The sequence below is a fragment of the Strigops habroptila genome, chromosome 5, assembly GCF_004027225.2.
Source record: "Strigops habroptila isolate Jane chromosome 5, bStrHab1.2.pri, whole genome shotgun sequence".
Lineage (NCBI taxonomy): Eukaryota > Metazoa > Chordata > Aves > Psittaciformes > Psittacidae > Strigops > Strigops habroptila.
This window is the reverse complement of record NC_044281.2, coordinates 79,931,197-79,945,396: the sequence shown is the minus strand read 5'-3', so window position 1 is coordinate 79,945,396 and position 14,200 is coordinate 79,931,197. Positions and strand designations below refer to the sequence as shown.

General features: G+C 40.8%; 1 protein-coding gene across 1 annotated transcript in view; it reads left to right on the top strand.

Moving 5' to 3' along the window:
* ADAM12 (ADAM metallopeptidase domain 12) overlaps positions 1-14,200 on the top strand; it is a 188,089-nt gene that overhangs the window by 8,873 nt on the left and 165,016 nt on the right. The window contains exon 2 of the mRNA XM_030488359.1: positions 8,703-8,836. Within this exon, the coding sequence (XP_030344219.1) occupies positions 8,703-8,836 (134 nt within the window). The remainder of the gene's footprint in view (positions 1-8,702; positions 8,837-14,200) is intronic.

Genomic DNA, 14,200 nt, shown 5'->3' with positions numbered 1-14,200 from the left:
TTCAGTTTTGAAATATTTGACTTAGCTATGCTTTTCACTTTCAATCTGTGCCAAACATGTGCTTGAATGACTGATGGAGTCATATGGTTCCCTGAATAAAGCACTTTATTGTGTGCAGACTTAGAGCCTTCCAACAGTTGTATTACAGAAGCTTGAAGATTAAGATGATCCAACTGCTTAGGGGGTATGTTCCACAATGAACATTTTATTTTCCTTCTTTTCCCCTCTCTCTGTCTTTTTCTCCTTAATGTGTGTCATTGGTTTGTTCAGCTGGTTGCACGGTGACACTGACCGCAGAGCCCTTGGTGAAGAAGAACAGCGAGTTACCTTCAAATTTAAGCTTTCACTCCCATGTCCATAGTAAAATGTTGAACACATGACTTTTTTCATGGAGTTTATGGAATGTCAAGGGGGAGGGATGCAAGGGCTCTTCCCTCTCGTAGATTATTTCATCAGCAGAATTAGATTTAGGAAGGAAATAGCTCATACAAGAACAAGTGATGACAGGAGATAGCACTTAGAATTATAAAACTGAAATATTAAAAAGCATGTTTTTAATGCTGTTCAGTTAAAGGGGATCAGTGTATCTCTAACTCCTATTTCTCATCTGAGTGGTCAGTGCTCATGAAGCTGCTTAGTGTGAAAGATGAAGTGGGCATCCTGCATAGTCACACATGGATCAGTTCAAAGTTGTCAAGCTGGAGAGGGGATATTTTTCCATTAGAAGCAGCAAGAACACAAAATTAACCTCAGAAATGCATGGAGTTGTCTTGCTGCTGCCTGTCCTCAGGCTCATCAAAGACCTTTGCAGACTTTTGATGTTTTAAAAATGTTGAACATGAGTAGTAATTTTGCGACGTGAAGGAAAAGACACGATTCAAGCTCAAGAAGATCCATGGAATGAGTTGCTTTCTAAAAGTTGCTTGTGCTTAAATGCCTGAGGTCTTGGGTTTGGGAATAGGGGGAGGAATGAGAAAACAAGTAAAACTTTGTGTTTAGTTAGGTGGCTTGCCTTCTTCTTTAATAATTATTTTCCAGGCAGGCCATGAAAGGAGTGATTTTACTAGATTTTTTTTTGTAGAGAGAATCAATGTACTGCTTAGATGTGCAAAGGTTAGTTGGAAAAATAATTTATGGTTTTGAACTCATAAAAACTTTACTGTGAGAGATAAGAGTTTTATTTTATGCACAGCCCAATCTTGCCCAGACTTTTGTGGTTACATACAGCTGAGGGCAGACTCTGCTCTGTGCTGTCTTTTTTAAAGCTGTGGAAGGGCTGTTAGTGGGATAACGAGAAGTGCCTTATCAGTGTGGTGGAGTTCCTGATTTTTGTCCTTTCTCTGGAGAGGGTGTCTGTGTTTTCAGCTGGTGGTTAGAGTAACATTTAAGACGGATGGATGGCTGGCTTTAAGGCAAGCTGTTGCTTACATGACGCTGTGCAAGTTACTGGGCTTTCTTTATCATGGAATCCTAGGATGGTTTGGGTTGGAAGGGAACTTAAAGATACCTAGTTCCAACCCCCCTTTCTTTAACCATTATGCACTTGAAATATTGCATTGGTTTATTTTGCAGCATTTTCATATTTATTACCAGATATTATTATAGTCTACTTTTTTTTTTTTTTTGGTATTAGTAAGTGACAATTCATTATTTTTCCTGTCTCAGTCAGAATGGTACCATTCCATAAGGTGTTTTCAGCAAGATTTGTGCCTGGGTAGTGTTTAGCTTGGGTAATGTTTTGGCTTTTGCTGGAAGATGGAGTGAAATAGAGGTATGGAAGCACACATCTCCACTCCTTGGCCAGATAGTTGGATAGCTGGCACTTATTTATTTTTTGGCATGATGCAGGCTCAGTCCTAATGTTAACAATTTCCATTTAAAGCAAGCTGATTTTTAATTTTCTTTTTCCTTGATGCACAAGAGCTGGATGTGATCTTCTTTGCTCCGAAGTTCTACATTGCATTCCTATCCAACTTTATGTATAGCCACTTTATACTCTTACCACCTATAAATATATCAGCACTGGCAAGATAAATACCAAGAGGTACATAAAGCTAAAGGACAGTCATGGGTCCTGTCATCTTCAGTTTTGTAGATTATGCAAAATAATTCATTTAGTTCCTTTCTTGTACTTCAGTCTTTGCACTTCCCTGCTCACCCTGGCAGCCTTTCCAATCTACCAGCTCCAGGCTGAATTAATCCTTCATGAATGCAGGTGAGGAGAAATGCCCCCAGTATTCCAGATGTGCTTCTATTGCTAGCTTTCAGGAGTAACTTCAATATCTGAACTGGAAACACCTCTTCTGATGCAGCATTTCAGGACCTTCTTTGCTTCATGTGGTATCAGTATACACTGAATAGAATGTATGGGTCTTTCTGGTGTCATTTGCCTTTGAAGACCTCCACTTAGAGCAGAAAACTTACTAGTCCCCAAGGGTACAACCCTCCATTCTGTGCTGCTTGGTTTTATCCCTTTGCTCCAGCCTGCAAGTTATTGGATTCTTCTGTAATATTCCTGTCCTTTTCTGTGCAGACATTTTCTCCAAACTTGTTGGAGCATTGGATATCAAGAGGATACTTGTACACATTGAGTAAAAGTTGCTGATAGAAATACTAAGATTGATCCTAATACTGATCCTTGGCAGAAACCTTCTTTTACCTGGTTGATTAGTGATGTGCTTGGTGGGTAGTCTCTACTCCTTACCCAGTTTCATCCCCTTCTTATATTTCCTAAGTCCACTCCCATCTTGAAGGGCAAATGCTTTGTCCTCCTCTCTGTGTGTAAGTTTGATAACTTTGGATTAAGAAGTTCCCTTTTGAGTCTGGAGATGTTAAAAGAATCCCCAAATAAGACATGGGAGAAAAGCAACTAATTGGAGGGATAAATCTCTTTCCCGTCTGATAGGTGTCCCCACTGGCAGTGGTGGCTCTGCTGGGATTCCTGCCCAGCTTGCTGGGGCTGGTGGCACAGAGCTGACCCGAGGTGTTCTGGGCTACAGCAGAAGCCATCTGGCAGCAGAGCCTGTGGGGATGCTTCAGTGCCCTGCCACAAAACTAATTGCCAATGGTCCAGCGAGTGCTGGATGCGGCCATGGGCATAGCCTGTCCTCCACAGCTGGAAATGACCCATCCAAACAATAGATCCTACTGACTGTGAATCAAGCTGAGGAAGCTGAGGAAAATGAGGAAGGAAATGGATAGAGTACACCCTTTTTGTCTTCCACAGCATTGACAAAGCACTGTGATGCAGAGCAGTGCTGTTAGCTGTTTTCAGTTTGCAGAAAGATTACTCTGTTCTATTATTCTGTTCTATCCTAAGATTATTCCTGTGCATTGTTGTTTTGTGGCAGAGGAAAAAGTAGATAGGCTGCGACTTACAATTCTGAGTCCATTTGTAATATGAAAGGTAACACAAGGATAATATAATTTAATTTAATTTAGCCTTTTTTTTATTCCCCTGCTTTCATTATTTCTATAACCGGCAGTAATTGCAGGGGGTGAGATGATGGGTGTCTGAGTGCAGTGTGGTGGGGAGGAGGTTGTGGTCTGGGTTGATGATGGGCATCCCACAGCATGAGTTTTAAAGCTGGGCTTTAGTGGGGTGCCAGGGCTATAAGAGCCCTTGGGTGCCTTGGGACCCTGATGGGATCATGTTAACATGTATGGGACAAGATGTGCATAAGGAATCGCCATCCCTGGAAGTGTTCATAAACCATGTAGATGAGGCCCTTATATGGGTCTATATCTATGGGTTAGTGGTGGACTTGGAAGTGCTGGCGTAAAAGTTGGACTTGATGAAAAGTCTTTTCCAACCTGGTTGATTCTATGATTCTATGATGAGACTCCCAGAACATGTATGTCCACAACAGGAAGGAAACACAGCCTCATACATTGGCTTTATTGTAAATCTGTATGTTAATAGATGGGTGGTATTTATAAACCACCCCAGGTCAGACTCCTCTCCTGTGGCATGCCAGGCGAGCACAGAGCAAACCCAGCAGAATGGCTGGGGTGTGCAGTTGGGGGGAACGTTTTCTCTTCTTCCTTCTACTTCATCCCATTTTATCCAAACCCGTTCAGCACTGAGAACATTCACTTTTTTATTTATCATAAGGACAAATAAATTGCACTGCTTCAATTGCACTGACTAAAAGCTTATTAATTTTATGTAAAGGCAAATGTGAATTATGTCTGGGCTTCTTCAGGAGGCAGTACCCATTAAACAAAGATGTCATGTTGCAGGCTTGGAGTTTATTTTGCGCAGAGCTCAGAGGAACTGAAATACAAAGCAAAAAGATGAAAACTATTCTGAACTTCTTTGCCAACAAGGTTGTATGATACTGTGCAAAGAAGAAAAGTTGTAGAAGTACATGGCAGATGAAGAATATTTAAGCCACACAAAAGCCACTGACAGATAACATCGACTCATCTCACAATTTGTACAAAGCATCTTTTATATTGCTGAAAAAAAGAAGAATAAGGTATGCTACATCAGCTTGTGGGCTGCTTGTGGATCAAAAGCGTTACCTTCAGTGCAGGCTGAAAATAGAAAACAGATAGACACAACTGTGAAGTTTTTCATGTGAAAAAGTGGGAGACGAGCTTGCATCGGGAAGAACAGGACAGAACTTCACTGAAATGGGCAATAAGTAGGTGAGTAAGTAGGTGCGTGTGACACAAAAGATAGGAAACCTGGCTCTAATAAAAGTTTCTGGTGATACAGATGGCCTGATTTTCATCCCCTCTCTTGACACATTACCAAAATTTAAATTCTCTGATTTCAATTATTACACTATTTATATTGCTGTAACACCAGGAGTCCCTGTAGAGAAGAGGCCCTGTTATTAATGTAATGCAAACAACTCTAATGGTTCCAGCTTCAAAGAAATCGTAACGAAAATGGGTAAAGGAGATGAAGAGTGGCAGAGAGGAAATACCAGCACGTCTGTGTACATGAAGAACTGCAGCACTGGGAGCTCACGGGATGTGATCAAGGTGATGGAAACCCTTTGTTAGTACAGATGTCCAGTCCCTTCCCATCGTGCTGTCATCTTTCCCATTTCAGATGGAGATGTGTGGGTCACTCTTCCATGGCTGTGATTCCTTATTTTCTGTAACGTGTTCTTTGAAGCTTTGCAATCAGGCTGCAGAATCCTATTTAAAGGATTTACCTTTTTATATTCCTCCTTTTTATAGATTTCTTTTTTATATTTAAAGACTGATCTAGAGTTTATCAGTTATACAGGTTTCTTCATTTTGTAGTCCTTCAGAAATATACATAGTTTGAAAATATAATGACCTTAAATCAGAAAAACATTGTTATTTGCTTTACAAAAGTAACTGTAAAGTGCATATATCACACTGAGGACAAGCAAGTGCATAACGTTAAGCATGTGCCCAAGTGCTTATCAGAATGAGGCCGTGTGACTGGGCTGCAGAGCTTTCTCTGCCCTCTGCAGCAAACTGTGATTTCTATCACACCCAATCATTTAAATAAAAACATTCAGATAAGCAGCAAACTATTTGGCTGAAGGAAAGCAACTAGACAGAAATTGATCTTGTGTTTTATAAATGCCATGGCTTCAGAAGACTTTGCAAGCCCTAAAGCTTGTCTGGTTTGTTTCCCCCCAATAAATTATCTTTTCCAATAAAGATATAACTGCTGCCTATAAACCTGTCTTGATGTCTGTCTCCAGACTATCAACACTTCTTCACAATATGCATTTTCAGTGTGCAGATAAATAAGCATGTGTGTAAGATTAAATTTGCTCATTGTAACCATACTTTCTTATGCACCACAGGCATCACTTTGTCCTGATGGAAGAGAAATAGGAGGGGCAAAATTGAACTACATTTTGTGTAGATATTGTTCTCTTTTCCAGTGATATTTTTATAGCAGTTGCACTTTCTGGACCATGCCATATAATGAGGGAATAACACGTAGAATTAGAATTCTAGATGGTTTGTGTTGGAAGGGAGCTGAAAGCTCATCCAGTTCCAATCCCCTGCCATGGATAGGGACACCTTCCACTAGACCAGGTTGCTCCAAGCCCTGTCCGACCTGGCCTTGAACACTGCCCCAGGGAAGGGCAGCCACAACTTCTCTGGGCACCCTGTGCCAGCACCTCACCACCCTCACAGGGAAGAATGTGCAGGAATGCTGATCCCTTCCCCTTCCCTTTTTCTTGTGTTTTGGGAAATGTTGTGATGTTAATGCTTTGAATTAATAAGAAAGGCAACTTGCACAAGTAGGAGTAGGAATACCAGAAAGATTTTGATGCTTCCTACTATCTAGCTGCAGCTCCATGGTGTAAGACTGCGTGGAAGTGATGTAGACAGTTCATCTGTGGGAAGAAAAGGATTCTCGTTGTGCTAGATCTCATGAAACTTTCAGAATGCAAATCCTACAAAATAATAGAAGGGTCTGAGTCATTTAATTCATGTAGTTGAGACTGCTCTAGTGAGCCAAGAGAAAAAAAAGATCAGGGCTAGAGCCAAACTTTTCTCATTTCTTTGAGATATGCTTCATAAATTTCTGTTCTGTGCATGGAGCTTCATGCTTGGTAATCAGAATAAAGAGGTTCTGTCTAGACCCTTGTAGACAGGCGAGATGGTATCTCATACTCCTCCATAGGGGTGAACCCAATTGTGTGCAGGGTTTGGACCATCCCTTCCAAGGGCTGACACTGCATCCTGCCAGACCCCTGTCACTTTGGCTTGGGTTGTGCTGAGCGTTGGGTGAGAACCCTTTTTCTACAAGAAAACCCATATAGCAAGCAACTTTCCTCTCCCCAGTATACGTTATCATTTTATCTTGGTCCTTTTTTCATGTTTTAGGGGAAGTGTCATCTCTCTAAAAGCATGCTGGAAAATACTGAACTTGTTTTCCTTTTATGTTGGCTTAATCATAATGACTGCATAGATGGTTTTCGTTCTAAGAGTGACTAAACGTGGGTCGTTCTGCTCAAAACATAGCTCTGGATCCTGAGCGTGTTAGGTGCCAGATAGGGTATGTCAGGTTGGTGGGGTGGCAGTGCTGAACACTGAGAAGGTTGACTCTACAGCTCTTCTCTCACTCCAATACCTAGTTCAGCCCTGAGCTGTGGTTTAGCTGCTAAAATGCTATGTCATCAATCACCTTCCCTCTGCACCTCCTAGCCCAAAGGCAAAGGGGGGAAGGAGGAAGAAAGGTAACACTGGCCTTTCTACATCTTAGTGGAGGATGGGCACACTAGAACCCCTGCAAAGACTCAGGTCTCATCCTTGGGGGGTCCTAGTGCACCAGAGGGCTCAGTGTGGTGGTAGGTCAAGCACGTGTCAAACTTCACTGGTGTTTTTTGCTGTCCCACGGCACCTGGAAGCCGTCCTTGTCTTCTCTTTAAGGTTTATTCTCAGTACCATTTCCAGCTCTTGTTCCATGACACTATTTTTTAGGACTTTGCTTTGACAGGCACAATACCAGTTGTATGTTTAGTGAGAGGAAAAACACTTGATAAATGTTGCATGCAAATGGCTTTTTGACATTGTGGTATGAATTGAAGTCATCTAACTGTGTAGGAGTAGAGCATTAATTCAATGAGAGTTTATATTCTCTTCCAGACTTTTTTTTCCCCACTAATGACAACGTGCATCCGTGATGTTACGGGATTGTTGGTACTTTGTGACCTCCTTGCATGTCCATGCTGAGGCTGCTAAGTAAATATTCAGTCTTTTGTTGTATACTGTTCAGGCTGCTTAAAATGGAGTACAACCATACACTTCTCTGTTTGGCAGAGCAAGATGGTGCATTAAGGAGTGTTTGGGGCTTCATAAAATACCGAGGATTACACATGGTAAATCTGCTGTGTGTAATAAACCTGGAGCTTTCAGTAGCCCCAGAATGGGTTGTTACACCAGTGCTGTGACTCCAGCTTGTGAAGCATGAGGACCAGCTGACCCCATCATGGGAATGGGAAGGACATAAGGGAAAATCTGGGGTCACTGTTTGTCCCTAGGGAGCCTGTGTCAAGCAACTGTAGGTTTTGTTCACCCCAGGGAGAATAAGGCTCCAATGACACTCCAAGGGCACCGTCCCCCCTCCTACCACCACTCCCGCTTTGAATCTGATCCACTGCGACTGTATCTGGGAAGAGGGATGAGGGGAAGAGGGATTGGGGAGTGGAATGATCAACGCTAATTTCTTACCTTAATTAGAGAAACGTAGTCCTGATAAAATCTTATCTCTTTTAAATCCCTGCAGCTTGCTTACCCTTTTAATGATGACACTGAAAAGACAGACACCCTCTGCATTCCCTCCTGCTATCATCTTCAATGGAGAAAATAAATCCAAACTCTAGTGTGATTTTTAATGTAACACTTCAAATAGTGGTGCCTATACCTTTCCAAATGTTTTTAAGAAGTCTTGCACCCCAATTCCTTATCTTTGCATCCTGTATCTCTACTCCTTATGTGCAGTCTCTGTCTTCTGCTGCTACAGAAGTGCACTATCTAATGAACGTCAACACTTCTCTCCCAGAATCCCATCTCTCTTGGAAATTTGTGTGGGTTTTGACACTGAGAGTATGACCCCACAATGTTTTAATGGCAAATTCTTTTCCTGAAGTATTTCCTTTCGAAATATGCTGCCAGGTCCCTTAAATGACAAGGTTCATGTTGTCAGATGCTGTTCCCAACTAACATGAAGTACTTCTCCCTGTCCTTAGGTGAGAATGTGGACAGCAAATTGGAATTCTCAAGACAGCAGATGCCAAAGGACCAGTCAAAAGATTATGAGATAACAATTCCCTTCCTTTTGAATGGAGAACAGTGGAGACCAGTAAACGGCATTTATTCAAAGGTTAGTCTTCATTTTGCCTGTTATTTTATTCTAAGGTGTATAACAATTGGAAGGCTTTAGGGGAAACTAAATACACTTATTTCATCATGCCGGTTGTAAGAGTGTTTTTTGTAGAGAGTCTGCTGTCTAAAACTGTTACTTACCTAATTGAAGAAATTGGTTGAAATTAATACCTTTTTACTGTAAAGTGGCATTCTTATTGCTGATGGCAGAAATGGAAGCTTAAAGTGAAACAATTCTTCTAAAGAGCTTAACATACATTGCTTGAGATTGTGTCATACAACAGCAAAACAGCCCCAAAACTGAGGGAGGGGCAAATATAACAAACACTAAATACATTTTAACAGCAAAAAATCTAAGGAAAAGTGTAAATAATGTTGCTTTGTTGGCTGCAACGTGAGGCATTATCTGGAGCCTGTCATGGGAGATGACCCCCAAATGCCATCCTGTGTATTGCAGGAGAATTGGGGGTAAGTCTCCATTGAAATCATGGAATCATGGAATGGTTTGGATTGGAAGCGACCTTAAAGATCATTTTGTTCCAACCCCCTGCCTCCCTTCACGCTCTGCTTTTCCTCTGCCTAACAAGGGGATAATATGTCACTGGCTCTGACTAAGCAGAGATTGTTTCCTCCTCTTGACAGGCCCTGATAAGCGTTCCTCCTTTTTTCCCCTCAGACATTGGCAGATAATGTGGGTAGCTGTTTTTAGGAGAGAAGGACTGTTTTCTGTCTCCTTGGTCTCCTGCTTGAAGTATGAAGACAGGTTTTTGTTGTTTAGTATCACCAAAGATGTCATGGGAATCTCTTATCCAACCTTTTTGACTCAGGTCCAGTTTTGTTCCAGCTTTTTTATATTGTTCTGTTAATTGTCAGAATGAGGAGAATAAAGCTAGATTTTCAAATAGGTTAAAAAGAAGAGGAGGGGGATCAAAACCATCAAACACAAGCAATGCAGACAGCCCATTCGAAACAGCTTTCTTTACTACATTGGGAAAGTGTTTCATGGAGAAATCCTACTTGACTATTGCCACCGCTTGCGGGACATGGTTTTGGATCACGTTTCTGATTGACAGAAGTAGGTGTGAAAAGGGATTCCAAAACAAGGGGTCTGACTTTTAAAGAACCTTATCTGGATTAAAATTTTGCTTCCTTTTTCTTTTTCCCTTCCTAAGTGGGAAAGAAGGGCCAATCCTAGTTCTGAATATCTGCAGTGATGAAAGGGATATCATCGTGGGTGTAGAATGGCTTATCTTAGGGAGATAACACAGATGGCTTGGTCCTAGATGCATGTGCAACTCTATTTTTAGATAATTTAATTAGAAACAGGCATTCTCCATATAGAGTTCTTTTAGCTACTCACTGTAGCTTTCTGAAGGAGTTACAACAGAGTATCTTTATGTGAGTAATGATAATGTGATTTATATCATTAATTTGTTTCCCAGAATTACTTTCCGTTTAAGATGAACATTAGAAAAGATTTGTGGTTTGGTAGAAGGTGCTGTCTCAGCACTTTTTTTTCTTTGAATACTTCTTTTCCATGGAAACTGTTATAAATTAAACTCACAAAAGTGCAGATCAGGCTGTGGGAAGAACAACAGCATTAAAGTGGTAGAGGAGAAGAGTAATGAATAGCTTGTCACACAAATATTGATCAAAAGCACAAAAGTTAAATACTGTTGTAGTTGATGGCTAAATAAGACCTATTGTTCTTCCACTCATTTCAAAGTGTTCCTTTTTATTTCAATTTTATATGAAGTAAAAAAAAAGTATGCAGTGCTGTGTACTTGTAACCAGGGGAATGGTATTTCAATAGAATATATAGTAATATAAATAATGTGGTGGCTATAAAAACGCCAAAGTATTAAAGTTATTTGTGTATAGATAATTGCCTCGCAATGATAGCCCCATTCTCCATCCTTTGATCGTAAATACTCCAGCTTAACAATTAGTCTCAGAACCCACACTCATCATTTAGTGCGGCATACTCTTTCTTTCCCATCTTGAAGATAAAACTCTCCTTTTATTTACCCCAGGAGCCACTGCAATATCTATTGGAATATCTCATTTGGAATCTGTCAGGAATTATTATTAAGCTAATGACTTCCTCTTTGAGGGCCATCTATGTAGTACACTGTGCAGAGCAGGAGCGAAAAAGCTGAAACTAGTCTCACTGTCTACTTGCACCAACACATAGGCCTGCTCACCAGCAGCTGGAAAATTACATTTACTGAGAAGGAAATAATATGAAAGTTACTTGGCTATAACTTGGTTTTACTTCAGTACAGTTAGGGTGTACTCTTTCAAGGACATCTAATAACTTAGGTGCTTCCTAAGAATGACGGTTCAAATTAACGGTAGGAAAAATCCAATTTTAAAATCAGACATGTAATCAAATCATATTTAAAGAATTTGGGTTTCCCTAAGTATAAATCTAGTGGTTTGTATCTGGAGAGAACCTCTCATTTACTGGGCAGATGGATTTTCTCCCCACCCTAAGTCAAAGCTGTAAGTAGACCAAGGCTGGGATCTCATTGTGGTAGTATTACAGAAATGCTTTTGCTTCTTTCTTGTTCAAAAAGGGGCATATGCTCATGCAAACACTTCATATAGTGAAGCACGTTTGAAAAAGAAAATAAAGAGAGGTTACTATGCAGGAATTACTATGAGTTACTATGAAGTGCATGTTTTTGCAACCTTATGGTGCTGTTCCTCTAGTTAGTTTTGTTGAATTCAAAAGGTTTAGATCATTTTCAGTTGGACTATTTTAGTAGGGCCCAGTTAAATTCTTGTATTAACTGGATATAATATTCAGTTGCTAATCCTGAGCATGCTGCTAAAATTAGTGGTTACTATTTTGAGGATCCAGTTGTTGCTAGTCAGGGCTACTGATGAGTAACTGTATTTGTGGGTGGGTGATGGTGAAATCAGGAGTCTGAAGTGTGCAACATTGCTCAGTGCTTTCAAACAATAGCTGCCCATACTCGGTGCAGATGTGATTTCCGTCTTCACTGAAATTCTGTGTGCATTATAGAATGTGTTGATAGGTCATTATACATTGTAGCTCCAGTTCTCCTTCTACTTCATTCTCATTCGTTCATCACTTTGCATTCTGTGTTGATTTCTTTTTTTCCTAGTGCTTGGTTTCAACCCAAGAGGGTTGGGTTCTATTTTTCTTAAGTTTTTCTAAGGTTTGAACAAAATTGTTTCATTTTTATATTATGCAAGTGCAAGAAAATTACTCTTTTCCCTGCATGTTTCCAGTTGAATATTTTTCTTCAAACTTGGCTGCAGATGTGCAAATCAAGCCAAGTTTGATGAGAGTTAGGTAAGTGAAGTTTGAGTACACAGAACACTTTAGGGAAGATTTTTCGAAGACCATCTGTTTGGCTTCAGCTTGTATCCTCACACCCTGCTCGGGATGCACACTGGTTAATGTGTGCCAGATCCTGCATCACAGGAGCTGTCGGTCAGGTAACAATTGGTTGTGTTAGACCAGGGCCTGAAGCACATGTCTTCTCTTGGAGAGACAAGCCCCAGGCGGGAAGCATTTCACATGGGCACTAAGGGTTTCTTGGCTCCATTTCTGTGTTTAAAAGGTCATAACTGTAGGGAAACACTGCCTGACAGAGACCATCCAGGGCAGACATGTAACAGCTGTAATGCTGGGGGAGATCCCAGTGTGGCATTGCCCTGAGCTGACATTCATTCTTCCGGAGTGACACACTCCATTAGTTGGCTTTGGATGCAGGGTTTAGTCCAGATCTTAAAATGCATTAAGTTTCTGGGAAATGGAAAACATTTTGTGCATATATGATATGATCAATTATGCAAGTAAACATGAGTCCTCAGGTTGTGGCATCTGTCACTCAGGTATGGGGCTTTTCTTTACTCTTAGCTGTGCAAGATCTGTAAATGCCATTGCTGGCACCTGGAAGGACTTAAATATAATCATGAAGCTGATCAAGTGCTTTGAAAGATTTAATCCTCTGTGGTTTCTGAAAGCATACAAGCAAGTTAGGTGCAACTTTCCTTACTGAGTGATGTTTTGCATCTTTTGATGCTTATGCATATACTTTTGTAATTCTCATCTCTGTACCCATTCGAGTGCAATATTAAACTGCTCCATACATAGGTGTATGCTCCATCAGGCTACGACTGCCATTTGTAAAGACAAATTTTAATGTAGCTAAACCTGGGCAGGTATTGAAGGACCTGAAGCCAGCCAACACATGGAGCTGAGTGTGGTTTCTTCACCATGAGAGCGGTGAGGCGTTGGGGTGGGTTGCCCAGAGAAGCTGTGGCTGCCCCATCCCTGGCAGTGTTCAAGGCCAGGTTGGGCTTGGAGCAACCTGCTCTACTGGTACGTGTCCCTGCCCGTGGCAGGGGGTTGGAACTGGATGAGTTTTAAGGTCCCTTCCAACCCAAAGTGTTCCAGGATGTTATCATTCTATGGCTTCTGAAGCACCGCATGAGGAGCTGGAAGCTCTGAAATGCTTTAGGTTGCTTTGAGTTTGCAAGTTGCCAGTCCAGGTTGCTTTCAAATGATGTTGATAATTTGTTTTTTTAGCATTACATTTGGGTGATGTTTAGAGGACAATGAGCAGATTTTGCTGTGTAACTTCTTAAAAATAAGTAAGTATGAGAAAGTAGATGCACACAATACACCTGTCAATGGATTAGAATCATAGAATCATAGAATCTATTAGGATAGAACCATAAATCTATTAAGGGATATAAATCTATTAAGGGATTAGACCCTTAATGCACTGAAATCACGGTGAGTCTCACCTGGCTCTTTGAAAGTGCTGCCACTGACCTGTATATAAAAAGTATATTGGAAAAGTAATCTCTCTCCAACATTCGGAGAGTTAGACATCTTGTTCGGTGGTGAATGATGGATGGCTTTGCACACACTAGGAGTGTGGATCGGTTGTTGTTGGGGTTAGAGACAAGTGAAGGAAAATAAAGATGCCCATGGTGGGCAGAGAGGACAGGAGGACCTGCAAAGGATTCCCTGAGGAAGAACAGCTATGACTGCAACACCAATGACTTTTAAATCCAAATAAATAAGAAATCTGTTTTTCCTTGGAGGAGAGGGCAATGGATTCAGAGAACATTAAAACTGCTTCACCTAATTTAAGCTTCCAAGGCCAGATTCTGAGCTAGTGTGAATTATTTTCTTTCCTCTGGCTGGGCTGGTATAAATCAAGTTTGCAAATTGAAATCTTAAAGAAATGTTTTCAAAAGAGGAGTAAAGAAAGATGAGACGACAGATTTCCTTTTCTTGTAGCAACACTTCTTTTCCTTTCTTGGTGTGGTGTTATACTTTGAATATAAACTCTAGCAATAAAATGCAAAGATA